At 37.4% G+C, this 15,958-nt stretch overlaps 1 protein-coding gene across 1 annotated transcript in view; it reads right to left on the bottom strand.

Annotated features, from left to right (window-relative positions):
• The window catches only part of MME (membrane metalloendopeptidase), a 97,405-nt gene that overhangs the window by 16,113 nt on the left and 65,334 nt on the right, over positions 1-15,958 (bottom strand). The window contains exon 17 of the mRNA XM_032409190.1: positions 4,065-4,123. Within this exon, the coding sequence (XP_032265081.1) occupies positions 4,065-4,123 (59 nt within the window). The remainder of the gene's footprint in view (positions 1-4,064; positions 4,124-15,958) is intronic.

A 15,958-nucleotide genomic window follows, 5' to 3' on the forward strand; every position in this document is an offset into this window, starting at 1 on the left:
GTACTTTATTAACTTAAAGTGAATACTATCTCCCACACTATGTGCTTTGATTAAAATCCACTCTTTATATAAAATGTTCTTATGAAACGTGCTATCAGGACTAAACATTAACTGTAAAGATCCTGCAGCTTTAATCATATCCTGATATGTCATTCTTCAGGCAAGTGATAAGATTTTTATGGCTCATATTAAATACTAGTCTTCAAGTTCAGCTTTGCAAATTATGATTTCTCCTTTTACACTGTCAACTAAATCTCAGTAATGAGGATTTTCCCCATTAGCCTATTGCTGTTACTAGTAGACTTCATAACTGTTGATAACAACCAACTGCTTAGTTGTACATTTTTTATGTTCACGATTGTCAACAAGTTAGTTAATTAAATAAGTCATTGGTCCATGAAACAAAAAATTATGTTTCTTCCTATCTCCCATGCCCTCACTTCCCTGGTTTAGTTTTTTAAGGCTGCAAACAATTCAATTTTAGAATCTTTGATATAAAGTTAGATGACATCAGGTAAAATCAATTTTGGGTGGAAAAAGTTAAATATTATTTTTTACATTAAATGGATATCAATATGTTTGGAAACATTTGCTCTTGATTTTCAAGTCTGAAAATAAGATTCCTAAGAACAAGTAAGGTAACTTTACAAAATTTAATTATTTCAAGGTAGTCATACACCACCCAGGCTGAATACACTAAATAATCCATAGAAGGTTTCTGAAGCTCTATGGAGCAAATGTATGGGGAATAAGAGACAGTGAATTAAATACTTTCGGTATGCCTTCCTGTCTGGGAAATTGATTTTTTTTTTTTTAAATTGATGTGAAGTGGCAGGGGTGCATAAAATTTAGAATATAGTCTATCTGTGTGAGTTATAACAAAAAGTGGTTGGAATTGAATTAAAAAGAAGAAATTATTAATATGATTAACTCCTTATATGATAATAAAACAAGTTCTTTTTTGTCAAAACATAGAAAGGCCAATCCCATGAGAAATTGCATGTGATCTAATTTAAGGTATTTGTGTGAGGATGGAAGGGTCATTTGTGAGACATATGTTATTTTTTTTTAAAGATTTTATTTATTTATTTGAGAAAGAGAGCACAAGCTGGGGGAGAGGCAGAGGGAGAAGTAGACTCCTCACCAAGCAGGGAGCCTGATTCGGGGCTCGATCCCTGGACTCCGGGATCACGATCCAAGCCAAAGGCAGATGCTTAACCGACCGAGCCACCCAGGTGTCCCGAGACATATGCTATTCTATACCAATTCTAATTCTATAATGCATGATATCAAAATTAAAAGTTGTATGTATGTAAACAGACACACACACACACACACACACACACACACGCAGAGCCACAGACTCACTTTTTTTTTTTGAAGGATTTCCTTCTTTTCTAAATTAAAAAAAATTTTTTTTATTGACATATAATGTATTATTTGTTTCAGGGGTACAGGTCTGTGATTCATCAGTCTTACACAATTCACAGCGCTCACCATAGCACATACCCTCCCCAATGTCTATCACCCAGCCACCCCATCCCTCCCACCCCCTGCCACTCCAGCAACCCTCGTTTGTTTTCTGAGATTAAGAAGAAAGATGGAGGTCTGGATCTTCAATTATTTTTAGTTAAGACAATCTCCACTTTGAAGATTTAAAAGAATTGTCAAAGAGAAAATATACACGTCAAAGATTTCTCCTCTTGCATGACACTTTCCCTTCTTCTGAACTGCTGTTATTAGCAGATAAGCATATGAAAAGACATTAACAATTTTTCAGATTTCAAATTTCTATCTAATGAATTTATCTTGAGAGTCTTTAAAAGGTCTTTCTTATTAAGAACACTTATTGTAGCCAATTCTTGATTATTCAGAGGATAGCTATCTATTTTGTGAAATGTTGGGCCACTTTTACCTTCTTTTTCCTTTTGCCATGTGCTTCTTTGGTTTGAGGGTATTAAGTTCAAACTGAGAACATTCCCTGGTCTTCTCTGATCAGGGAATCTCTGAGGCGAACCAATTTTGAGCTGGCTCTTGGGATATGGGGTAATTCAGAGCCAAGCAAGGTACTGTCTCAGTCTAAACTGTGTGGATCTGCTCTACAGAGGGGCTGAAGAGATGAACATGCCAGGGTGGTCCTACTGAGGTTCTGTATGGGTCTTCTTGTTGGAATGGATCAGTGTCAGGTCTTATAGGATCCAGGGTCCTTCCTGAGCTGGATTAAAATGAAGCTATATCCCTTAGTCTATCCTAATACAGAACAAAGGCCAGGCTGTCTCACTTTGCCTTGGAATTCCATTAAAAGGTCATTATCCTGTTTAAGTTCAAGTCCAGAATGAACTAGATCTTACACTGACAGAACTACTGAATATCAAAAAGAAGTCTTCAAAGTGGGGGCACCTGGGTGGTTCGGTCGTTTAAGCCTCAGACTCTTAATTTCGGCTCAGGTCATGATCTCAGGGTCATGAGATCAAGCCCCGCTGTGCTGGGTGTGGAGCCTGCTTAAGATTCTTTTTGTCCCTGCCCCCCACTCCCTGCCTCCCACCCCCATACACGTGTGTGAACATGCATGCTCTCTCTCTCTTTCTCAAAGAACAAAACAAAAAACAAAGGTAAGCCTCTGCAGAGAGAAAGATGCTTCTAAGAAAGGGTCTGAATGGTTTCTAGGAATACATTGCAAAAGATAGACTGCATGGGTTCTGAGTTGATCATTAAACAGGTGCTGGTCTGAGTTTAGGTAATCATTGCACTAGCTAGGAAATGTATTAGCCTAGACTTTGAGCTAATTGGTTTTGACAGGTGCACATGCCTTCCTTATTATTTATACGTTATATAAATAAACTTTTCTGATTATTTTATATAATTCATTTTCATGTCATGAACCAAAATAAATTCCAGATGGATTAAAGATTTACTCCAAAAATAAAGACCATAAAAATACTAGAAGAAAATGTAGATAGTTTCTTACTTTAACTCTTCCTAGGTTTAAAAGCAATGGGGAAAGCTATAATCAAACTTTAAAATAAAATAAAGGTCATAATTTCTTTTAAAATTGGTATGAAAAATCTAGCAGGATTTTTCATCATTTCTAATCTAATTTAATTAGTAACAGAATTCATGAAAAATGAGGTTCAGGGCAGACTCTGAGATGTTTATTTTAGAATAATGCTGAAATTATCTTCCCTTTTGATTCCTGACTGCACTTAGAAATGAAGGGCTGAACTAGGTGCACCCAGAGAAGCTGACTGTAGTGTTTTTAGTATACCCTCGGTAGTACTGAATCTGTTGGGTGCCTTTCCACATATTTAAAATCCTTGGGAAAAAATGGGTCTAGCTATGTAATACTTAAGAAAGAATTTAAAGATCTCAAGGTCTTCCCAGGAAGAGAATCAATATATCTTTGTTATAGTAAGCCATTTAGTTATTCATTATATCATTCACTCATGTATTAATTTCTATAGATTCCTATAGTATTACTATTAGTGAGCATATATATTTTTCTTTTTTGATTAAAAGTAGTTAAGTAAATGCAATCTCACACGGTTCAACCTAATATAACCGACTTTTCAACTTTCTGAGACCTTCTGGAGTTGTCTAGAAAAATGGGTGATACAGATCAGGACCATCTCCACCAGAGCCAGCTTACAGAATTGCCAGGAGAACTGGATCTCTGCAAAGCTGGTTCTTGGAACCTTAAACCCCTTTAAGATTCTGATGCTTAGGGAGTCCTAAAGTCAATATAACTTAATGGAATTATAAGAGATGTTTAAAAAGTATTTAGAAATAAAATAAAAGCACTTAGACATAAGATAAACCACTTAGCCACAAATGAGAACATTGCAAAAGAAAGAAAATCACTTAATGTAATTTGTACTAACTTAAAATTTGCTATTATAGTGAAAAGAGGTACATGGATGCATTTACTTTCAAGGAGTATATTCAATAAATCAATAACTCAGCCTCAGCTGTGCTTTTATGGGGAGTGCTATAAATTGGACATGCAATGCACTACAAGTTGGTAACAACAGAGGCATATTAAAGAATTATTTAGGAATAGGCCTTACCTATCTGATTTCTGCCTGAAGAATAAAATGCATTGACTACAGCTGCTCCGCTTATCCACCTATGGAAAACATAAGAACTTGTTACAAATTATACTATTAGTGTCTAATTCAATCTGCTCACCACAATAAAAGCATTATTGCTATTCCAAGATGAATCTTAACTTTCTTTTTGAAATATGATCAACAAATTAATATTAGCTCACTAGGTGAGACATCTCATTTGAAAGTATTTCTACTTCTTGAAAAATCAGAATATATCCAGGTCTGCAATCCGTTACCTCACTTGTAGGAATTTTTGTGGAGGCATCTCATAGTACAAAACCCATTCAGATGTATCTTTTTGGAAATTGCAAATCGATTGACATTATATTGAAATATGTTTACCCTTATGTTCCTAATACTAGGTAAGTATACCAACAATTCTGGAGCAGTTGACAGAATATTGAAATTCAAGCTGTTAAAACTTCAGATTCAAGTATAAATTTTTCTTAATTTCCTAGTTTATTTTGACACTGAGATATCCCCTTGTCAGGTAGTTAGTTTCAGGTAATCTGCCTCTGACTACTGCCATCTTAAATTATTTTTTTTAAATGCAGCATTCCAGCCAATTGAGCAAAGGTATACATTTGTATGATAACTGCAAAATGAAATCCAGGTGGTTCATAAGTAGATTTGTCTGTCTGGGGGTGCCAACGTTCCCATATCTTTCTGCTCAGATGTTGTGACGATGGCATAACAATAGGCATTGTCGGAATATTACTCAGGCTTACAGAAGAATGAGATCATACCACTTGTGACAACATGGATGAACCTAGAGAGTATTATGCTAAGTGAAAGATGTCAAGCAGAGAAAAGCAAATACCGCATGATTTCACTTATATGTGGAATCTAAAAAACAAAACAAATGAACAAACAAAAAGCAAAAACAGACCCATAAATACAGAGAACCAACTGGCGATTGCCAGAGAGGAGGGGTGTGGGGGCATGAGCAAAATGGGGGAAGGGGAGGGGAAGGTACAGACTTCCAGTTGCGGAATGAATAAGTCACAGGGATGAAAGGTACAGCATAGGGAATACAGTCAGTGGTATTGTAATAGGGTTGTATGATGACAGATGGTAGCTACACTTGCGGTGAGCATAGCATAATGCATAGAGTTGCAGAATCATTGTGTTGTACACCTGAAATTAATGTAATATAGTATGTCAACCATACTTCAATAAAATAAAAAACAAAATCATTGTTAAGCACCTTTTTGCAACAGGAGTAATATCCCCATCTTAAAAGACCATTACATATATCTCTATACAGTCAATGAAAAATGGACAATTCTTGACTTCAGATAACCTCTTAAATGTCAGCACACATGCAGACACTTAAGACAATCTTATATTATTAGCTAATGACTTCTTTGTAGTTATACCACTTTCAGGACAACAATTAATGGGCAATTATTATCCTACTCATGGAAGGAGTTTACAGTAATCAGTACAATGAGATTAAATCAGAACTGTTTCCAGACCCTGCTTTGCAAGGTAAGCAGTACAAAGTCAGCTGCCCATGTCAGCATTTTAGCTACAATTTCAGTAACTATTGTGGGATGTCAGATGGGAGTCTTATTTTGATCTCTCAAAAAGAACTGAGAGAGGGCCATATATAACAACTGTCTGATAAATTCTAATTAAGTATGGGCTTTATCTCCAATAACATGATGAAGACATTCATATAAAAAATTGGGGAATTAAAAAAAATCCAGATAACATTTCTGTGAATTTTTCTTCAGAAAGAAAATAAGTTTGAAGACAGAGGGGAGATGGTTGATCAATGTGTTTCTTTAGTTTGACGTCACTGTCATTTTAAAAAGAGAAAAATATTTTCAAACAGGATGGTGTGACTGATACATCAGTTTGTCCCAACTTCATCACAGCTGCGTCATCAGTATTTTAATTTCTTGCAGGTTGAGGATTACAAGCATATAATGGTATTTATTTTAATTCAACTGTACTCGATTTCCACATGACTTGTGACGACTCACAACAAAAACATGCAAACCTGGGGATGGTAAGACTAAAATCAAGAGATCAGGAACTATACAGAACAAGCAGATTTTGTTTGCGTGACCAAAAATCATTACAAAAGGAAATACTTATATAAGTAAAACTCATGATCAGAAAAAATGATTTATCAGGACTATGTCTACCTATATTCACATAGTTATTATGACTTAGGTTCAAGTATGGTTCTAAGTCGTCTGGCAGGAGGGACAAAATGGAATATGTGCTCACGCTCCCTGTGAGGAGAAACAGCATTCCTTACAGTGACTCTTTAGAAAGGTATTTCTGATGTGTCCTCAACATTTTGATAGCAAATATGGCAGCAGATTTTATGCATAAATAGCTTAAAATTATTAATTTTAATTGTTATAAAATTGATTTGACATGTTTCCAGATCTCAGTTGTTTTAAGGTTCAGTTTCTCAATTATGAACTGATTTAGTAACAGTATACTCTGCATGGACTTTTACAGGTAATCACAAATAATAGGCAAACTGGTTCTGAACTCAGGCACATGCTAAAAAGGGAAGACAGTGTGCCAATCCAAAATGTTTTCTTAAAATAGAGTACAGAGGGAAGGAGTTAGATTTATGAAACTAATGTTTCACACAACAGCACTCAAAAGCAGGGCATAGATGAAGTTTATACACCCTTCTCATGTTTATTCCTTTTGTAAAAATAAATGTCATACCTTTGTTTTAGTGCTTTTCTGCTCTTCTCTTATATTACTGTGAGGGGTTTAAGATTGCATTTTGATTCATGTTTATAACTTTCCAGGACGGAGTGTTTTACATATTAAAATGTCCATGGTGAATTATACTTTCAAGAAAATACGAAGCTATTTATGACCACAGAACTCTCAAATAAAATTAGAATTATGGTGGTTAGTTCACGGAGCACTGGTGTGTAGTGTTTGCCTTTTCTTCCTTGAGAACTTTCACGATGCGTCATCAGACCACCCCTGGGTGATTACCTGGATTCAAAAGCACAGAGCATACTGTTCCTGGGAATGACAGGAACCTATAGTACTGTGATCGGATCATTACATCTTTTTTTTTTTTTAAGATTTATTTATTTGAGAGAGAGAGAGAGAGAGTGCGCATGTGTATGAGTGAGGGGCGGGGCAGAGGGAGAGGGAGAGAATCCTTAAGCAGACTCCCTGCTGATCAGGGAGCCAGGACGCGGGGCTCCATTCCAGGACCCTGAGATCATGACCTGAGCTAAAACCAAGAGTCAGCCACTTAACAGACTGATCCACCCAGGCACCTCTGGATCATTACATCTTAAATAAAATGATAACAGCTCGAGGTTCAATGTCTAATACGTCTGGTCAGTCATGAAATATCTCATTACGTTAAAGTAAAAGCTAAATTAGGACAAAGAAAATATTTTTCAAGTTAAATCGTGATGTAACAAAAACTATAAGTTATTCTGATTTGGATGTAGCCTCAAAGTTTTGGGAAAAGCTTCCATTTATGGGACACATAAATTTGATGCTGAATAGCAGCACAGAAAAGAGAAAATGCACAACAGAAGAGAAATGGAGGTGATTCTCGCCCTAAAATACTGGAGAGTGCAGGTTACCTGAGAATACCTTTCAAGTCCAGACTGGAGGCCAGACACTAGCAGCCTCCTGGAGTAGGTATTAGACCCAAGAGATGAAGTAGGACCCTGTTCTTTGATTTTTCTTCCAGCCTCCCATGGTCTCTGTGTGTAGGGGTTTGGGTGTGTGCGGTATTCAGTGAGGAATAGGAAAGCAAGAAAGAGGAAAACTTTATTTTTAATTTTGGAGCCATAATTTTGTCAGGTGAACTGATTCTTGTTTGGGGGCATTCAACAGAACAAAGAAGGGCCCCTATAAGTAGCATGGCCCTCAAAGCTGAGCTAACAGTGTGGATGGGAAATACAACTGAAATACACTTGAGAGGGGGACCAGGTGTTTCTCTTCTATCTCTTATTACCCTGAAGAAGCCAGGCGGTGAGGAAATGAAAGCACAAAGACATCATTTTTACAGCAAGGAAGAAAGGCAGAAGTCGACAGCCTGATCCTGCAGCCTTTTGGATGTAATAAACCCACTGGATTGCAAAAGCACCTGGAGTAAAACGCCTCTTTCACCCACTCATGTGTAACTTTCAAACTTAAAACAACAAAATTGTTAATGCTCCTTTCCCTGAAAGTGTTCAGTTTCCCAGCATCTAGTGGTCCCAGAGCAACTCCTTTAAAATCAGCAGAACAAAACAATGGTTTTCTCTATTTTCCTCAAGTACTGGTGGAAAGGAGAATTCTCATTTTGCAACTGCAATAACCACTGTAACCCTTTACATTTATTCATATTCTCTCACCAAGCCTTCAGAGTTTCCTAGATACCATCCATCTTTCAAACCAGTCATGGAAGACAGATGACACCTCCAGTTTTCAGGTATAGAAACTAAGGCACAGCATGCTTTTCTGACTTTTTCCTCATACACTTACACACGAAGTGATACAATTCGGAAAGGCATATGTAAACTAAGGGGAAAGGGGAGCCTCTCATCTTCCATTCCAGCTCAGTACGATGATGAATGCCATTTCCTTGCCAAACTCTTTAAAAATATAAGTGCTCATTTTTGTTTACTTATCTTCAATATACAAAACACACTTTTATTTATATACACTAGCAATGAACAATCCAAAAAGGAATTAAGAAAACAATTCCATCTACAGTACTACCAAGAAGAATAAAACATTTAGGCATAAATTTAACAAAAGAAGTGTAAGTATGTGTACGCTGAAAAGCTACAAAACACCATTGAAAGAAATTCAGACTTAAAAACATGGAAAAGATATACCACTTCCATGGATCAGAAAAGTTAATTTTTTTAAATTGAGGTATAATTAACATATAACATTATATTAGTTTCAGGTATATAATATAATGCTTCGATATTTGTATACACTGCAAAATGACCATCACAATAGATCCAGTTGCCAGTCATTATACAAAGTTATGAACATTTTTTTTTTCCTTTTTCTTGTGATGACTTTTACTCTCTTGGCAACTTTCAAATATACACTACACATTGACTATAATCAGCATGCTGTACATTACATCCCTATGACTAATTATTTTATAACTAGAAGTCTGTACCTCTTGATCCCCTATACCTCTATTACCCACCCCCAAGCCACCCTCTGCCACCCTGGCAAGCACCATTCTGTTTTATGTATCTATGAGTTTTGTTTGTTCATTTGTTTTTTAGGTTCCACGTATAAGGGAAATCATACAGTATTTGTTTTTCTCTGTCTGCCTCATTTCCCTTAGCATAATACCATCAAATTCCATCCACATTGTCAGAAATGGCAAGATTTCGCTCTTTTTTATGGCTGAGTAGTATTCCATTGTGTATATGCATGTGTGTGTGTGTGTATGATGTATATGTATAAATATATATATATATATATATATATATCACATCTTCTGTATCCATTCATCCATCAGTGAACACTTAGGTTGTTTCCATATCTTAGCTATTGTAAATAATGCTGCAATAGATACAAGGAGTGCATATATCTTTCTAAATTAGTGTTATTATTTTCTTTGAATAAATACCAAGAATTGGAATTGCTGGATCATATGGTAGAGTTCCATGTGTACTTTTAGGAAACGCTATACTGTTTTCCATAGTGGCTGCACAAATTCATATTTTCACTAATAGTGCACAAGAGTTCTCCTGACAACACTTATTTTTTCTTTTTGGCAATCGTCATTCTAATAGGTGGAGGTAGTATCTCATTGTGATTGATTTGCATTTCCCTGATTAGTAACATTAAGCATCACTTCATGTGCCTGTTAGCCATCTTGTAGGTCTTCTTTGGAAAAATGTTTATTCAGATCCTCTGCCCATTTTTTAATTGGATTGTGGTATATATGTGTGTGTGTGTGTGTATTTTGGATATTAACCTCTTATTGCATATATGATTTGCAAATATATTCCCCCATTCAGTAGGTGACTTTTTGTTGAGTTAATGGTTTCCTTTGCAGAAGCTTTTAATTTGATGTAGTCCCACTGTTTATTTTTGCTTTTGTTGTCTTTGCTTTTGGAGTCAGATCCAAGAAAATCATTCCCAAGACCAATGGCAAGGAGCTTACTGCCTAGGTTTTCTTCTAGGAATTTTAAGTGTTTCAGGTCCTACATTCAAGTCTTTAATCTATTTTGAGGTAATTTTTGTGTATGGTATATTTCTCTAGTTTTATTCTTTTGCATGTGGCCATTCAGTTTTCCCAACACAATTTATTGAAGAGATTATGCTTCCCAGTATATTCTTGCCTCTTCTGTCATATATTAACTACCATATATGTGTGGATTTATTTCTGGGCTCCCTGTTGTTCCATTGATCTATGTATCTGTTCTTGGGCCAATACCATACTTTTTTTTTTATTACTACACCTTTGTAATATAGTTAGATATTAGGGAGCATGATGCCTCCAGCTTTTATCTTCTCTCTCAAGATTGCTTTGGTGATTTGGGATCTTTTGTGTTTTCTATACAAACTTTAGGATCTTGTTCTGTTTCTGTGAAAAATACCTTTGGAATTTTGATAAGGATTGCGTTGAACCTGTAGATTGCTTTGGTAATATGGACATCTTAACATTATTAATTCTTCCAATCCAGGAGTATGGAATATCCTTCCATTTATTTGTGTCTTCTTCAATTTCTGTCATCCATGTTTTTTTCGTGTACAGGTCTTTCACCTCCATTTCTCTCCTGAGTTTGGTCACATCTTTAAGACCATTATTTTTAACTCCTTATCAGATAAGTTAGTTATCTCCATTTCACTATAATTTTTTTCCTGAGGTTTTAACTTGCTCTTTCATTTGGAACATATTCCTCTGATTTCTCATTTTGTTTGACTCTTGCTTGTTTCTATGTATTAGGCAAAAAACTGTTGAAGGAGTGGTCTTGTGTAGGAGAGGAACCTTATCTTTCAACTTTGCCCTAGGTCTTTGTTGCCTCTCAAGCTTTGCAATTGTCAAAGCAACCTGATTTATTTGTTATAGGTCCCAGTTGTTGATGGTGTGCCAAGACTTGTCAGTGCTCCAAAGGGCGGAATCTCATTTAGTACACAGTTTCAGGTTGATTGGAAGGCCCTCAGGCAGCAATATCTGAAGCGTGCAACTATATACAGTTTTGAGGGACTACAATCATAAACGCTGCTGGCCTCCAGATCAAGTGATCTGCAAGTGTCTCTGGGTTATAGTTATAAAAATTGGTACTTCAGAAGAATGTATAAGCTCCTTTTTGGGAGGTACTGGGGAGATGTAGTGAGGCCGAGGGAGAGCACAAAGATGGTGTCCCCCAGCCTACATTCTCTGAGAGCACCTCCATAGTCTCTAGATTTGTGGCAAACTTGAAATCTGCCCCTCAGACTGAAGCTCCACGACAAGTAAATAGGTCTTTTTACAGAAATACTGGAGGTGTGTTTCAACCTGCTGTCTGTGTAGTGCCCTGGGGGTGCTTGCCTGCCAAAAACCACCTCTCAAATTGTTACAGTCCTATGGAATCCAGGAACACAAGCCCCTTGGCCACCAGAGCCAGTTAATTAAGGAACACCTCTGTGTTTCCTGCGTGCACTCACTGGTTTCAGCAAGGCAGCAGAATAGCACAGAGTGAGGCACTCTTGCATATGCTATCAAGGTAGAGAGAGCAAAACTAGTACCCACCCCCACCTCTGTCCCCACAGAGTCCCAACAGGCCAATGCCCTCTGACAGATGCGTTAAGATTAGCAAATGAATTTCCTTCACATATAGTCTAGGCCCTTTTCAAACTGCTACTTTTGTACTGGTCTCTGGAGTGAATTGAGTCTGCAGGTGAGCCCTTTAAGAGAGTTATCTCCATTCCCTCCACCCTTTTGCATCTCTTGGATTTGAATCCCATTAGTTTTCACAGGCAATATCTCTCCATTGCAGGTCTCATGGGTTGGGGTGCCTGAGGTGGGGAACAAACTCCTCACTCCTCAGGAGGAAGCTCTAAATTTATGAAATCCCTCCTGATTGTGGGTCACCGTACCAGGGATGGGTTTCTGGCAAGACTACCTATCTGCCTCTCCCACCCATCTCAATTTGGGCCTTTTACTGTTTGTCATGAAGAAACTATCCAGCTAGTTTCCAGGTCTTTATCAGAGGGAATTGTTCTATATGTAGCTGTAGATTCAGTGTGTCCATGAAAGGAGGTGAGTTCAGGATCTTCCTATGCCTCCATCTTGGACTGCCCCTTTGAAAGTGCTCCTTTTAAAATTGCCTCACAAAAGAGCCTAGATGTCCATCAACAGATGAATGGATAAAGAAAATGTGGTATATGTACACAATGGAATATTATGCAGCCATCAAAAAATGAAATCTTGCCATTTGCAATGACATGGATGGAACTAGAGGGTATTATGCTAAGCGAACTAAGTCAATCAGAGAAAGACAATTATCATATGATCTCACTGATATAAGGAATTTGAGAAACAAGAGAAAGGATCATAGGGGACGGGAAGGAAAAATGAAACAAGATGAAACCAGAAAGGGAGACAAACCGTAAGAGACTCTTAATCTCAGGAAACAAACTGAGGGTTGCTGAAGTACAGGGGGGTGGGAGGGTTGGGGTGGCTGGGTGACGGACACTGGGGAGGGTATGTACTATGGTGAGCGCTATGAATTGTATAAGACTGATGAATCAAAGACCTGTACCCCTGAAACAAATAATACATTATATGTTAATAAATAAATAAATAAAAAATAAAATTGCCTCACACTTACGTTTCCCCCTTACCCTAATACACTTCAGTATGCAACGCCTACACTACATGAAGTCTTTCTAGAAGACCCATCATGACCAGACTAAAACAACAGCTACTATTTAATGAGCACCTAAGTTATATGACAGGCACATTATATGATATATAATGCAACAACCCGGTAAGGCAAAAATAGATGTTATTTTCCTCAGTTTATAAAGGAATCACTGATGCTCAGAGATATTATGCAGGTTGTCGAAATTTACACAGTAAGTGGCAGAGCAAGAATCTTAACCCAGGGCCACCCACTCTGTCTAATTCCGACGTTCCACCATCCCCCCATCCCTAACCTGACTGCAAAGCACAATCTCTTTCCACTGTTCTGTAAAAGGGCAGTATTTTTTACCCAAAGATAAAAGCACAGTAGGACCAAAGAGTCCCATTAAACTATTCATTGTTGTTGCATAACAGTTGTTAACATAACTGAAGTACTCTGACTCCTATTCTGACATGACATTGGGAGAATCCACTTCTCTTTCAACCAAATGCAACAGAAATCACTAACCTGGTTTTCTTCCTAGAAGTCAACCAATTGCATGTGGTTCTAAGTTTGGCAACAAGGCACAATCTTGGACATTTATATGCACAGATGTATGGCACCTTCACTTGTGTGATATACCAAATTCAGAGAAATTCCCAAACTGGGAAATATATGGGTGGGTGGATCACTTCTGTCAGAATTTTCTTTTTTTTTTTAAAAAAGATTTTATTTATTTATTTGACAGAGAGAGACACAGCGAGAGAAGGAACACAAGCAGGGAGAGTGGGAGAGGGAGAAGCAGGCTTCCCACTGTGCAGGGAGAGCGATGCGGGGCTCGATCCCAGGACCATGGGACAACGACCCGAGCTGAAGGTAGATGCTTAACGACTGAGCCACCCAGGCACCCCTGTCAGAATTTTCTTTTGGTGACTTTTTTCCTGATTTAGAATAATCTTGGGATCTTTCAGGAAAGAACTGAAACTTCTTCCATCCCATATAACCCTTAGCAATGATATAACTTGACATTATTGTCTGTCTAGCTCATTAGACAGTAAGTCCATGAAGGCAGTGATGTTCTTTTTTTAAAAATTATAGTAAGAACACGTACCAGAAGGTCTATCTTTTTAACACATTTTACCACATTGAAGTATACATTATTGTAAACTGTAGATACAATGCTGTACAGAAGGTCTCTAGAGGTTATTGATCTTGCTTAACTTAAACTTTATACCTGCTGATTAGTAACTGCTCTCTCCTCCAGTCCCTGGTAATCACAATTCCATTCTTTTATTTTATGAATTTAGCTATTTTAGATACCTCATATAAGTGGAATCATGCAGTATTTGTTTTTCTCTGTCTGGCTCATTTCACTTGGCATAATGTCCTCATGTTCATCCATGTTGTTGTATATTACAGAATCTCCTTCTCTTTAAAGGCTAAATGGTATCCCATTGTTCGCATATACCACCTTTTCTTTATTCATTCATCTGTCAATGGAAACAAGTTGTTTCCACATCTTAGCTGTTATGAATGGTGTAATAAACATGGGAGGGCAAATATCCCTTAGAGATCCTGATTTCAATTCTTTTGGATATATATTTAGAAGGGGGCTTGCTGGGTCATACAGTAGTTCTATTCTAATTTTTTGAGGAAACTCCATACTGTTTTCCATAGCAACTGCACCATTTTGCATTCCTACCAATGGTGTGCAAGGGCTCCAATTTCTCCACATCCTTTACCAATACTTGTCTTTTTTGTTTGTTTTATCATGATCATACTGACAGCAGTGATATGTTAGCTCACTGTGATTTTGACCTGCCTTTCCCTGATGAGTAGTGATGTTGAGCATCTTTTCATGTGTCTGTTGGCCATTTGTATGTCTTCTTTGGAGAAATGTCTATTCAAGGCCTTAGCCCATTTTTAAATTGCCTTATTGCTTTTTTCGTTATTGAGTTTTAGAAGTTCCCTATATGTTTTGGAGATTAACATCTTACCAGAAATATGATTTGCCCTATTTTCTCCCACTTCATAGGTTGCTTTTTCATTCTGTTCATTATTTCCTTTGCTGTGCAGAAACTCTTTGGTTTGATATAGTCTCACTTGTTTATTTCATGCTGTGTTCTCAGTTGTATCTCTAGGGCTTAGAACAGTGCTGGGAACATGAGAGGCACTCAATGGGTCCTCCAAGAGAGATGACCCTCTCATCCTGGGACTGTGGGAGGGGGGAAGGCACTAGGCCGAGGTGAAGCACTGCTGCCACGCAGGCTGTAGAGAGCCATGGCCACCAAGAACCATGCACAACTGAACATCATCCCCTCAAGATGGTGCGCTAGTGTAAAGGTTCCAGAATTCTTTTGCAAAATTCTCCGAGTTTAAAACTTCAATCTTTAAATTATTTAATTGCCCTCTCTATTTCCCCTTCCCCTATAAAAACAAAACAAAACCAAACCTTCTTTGGATGCTAATTAAAAAAGCAGAAATGGGGGCACCTGGGTGGCTCAGTCGGTTAAGCATCTGCCTTTGGCTCAGGTCATGACCCTGGGGTCCTGGGATTGAGACCCGCATCGGGCTCCCTGCTCAGTGGGGAGTCTCCTTTTCCTTCTCCCCCAGCTCATGCTCTCTTTCTCTCTCAAATAAATAAATAAATAAAATCTTTAAAAAAAAAAAAGCAGAAATGTTTTACCCCTATCACGATGAGCACTATGTACAGAATGGTTGAATCACTATATTGTACAACCTGAAACGAATATAACACTATATGTTAACTATACTGGAATTAAAACAAAAAAACTTAATTAAAAAAAAAAAGCAGGAATGTTTTTACTGCTAAAATGTGTTTTGCTTATGGTCCCAAAACACACTGTAAAAGCACAAAGCCTGTCAGTTTAATGGGAGCATAAAAGATTGGAAATCTAAAATTTTAATCTATTACAACATGTGTAGAACATGAGCATTCCAAGGCTGATACTGCCATGGGGAAGTAGAATGATTTGTCCAAGTTTGCTCTAGCGGTTATTCTGTCTTTCTGGCTCAGTAATACTT

This window comes from Phoca vitulina, unplaced genomic scaffold, assembly GCF_004348235.1.
Source record: "Phoca vitulina isolate PV1807 unplaced genomic scaffold, GSC_HSeal_1.0 scaffold10, whole genome shotgun sequence".
NCBI lineage: Eukaryota > Metazoa > Chordata > Mammalia > Carnivora > Phocidae > Phoca > Phoca vitulina.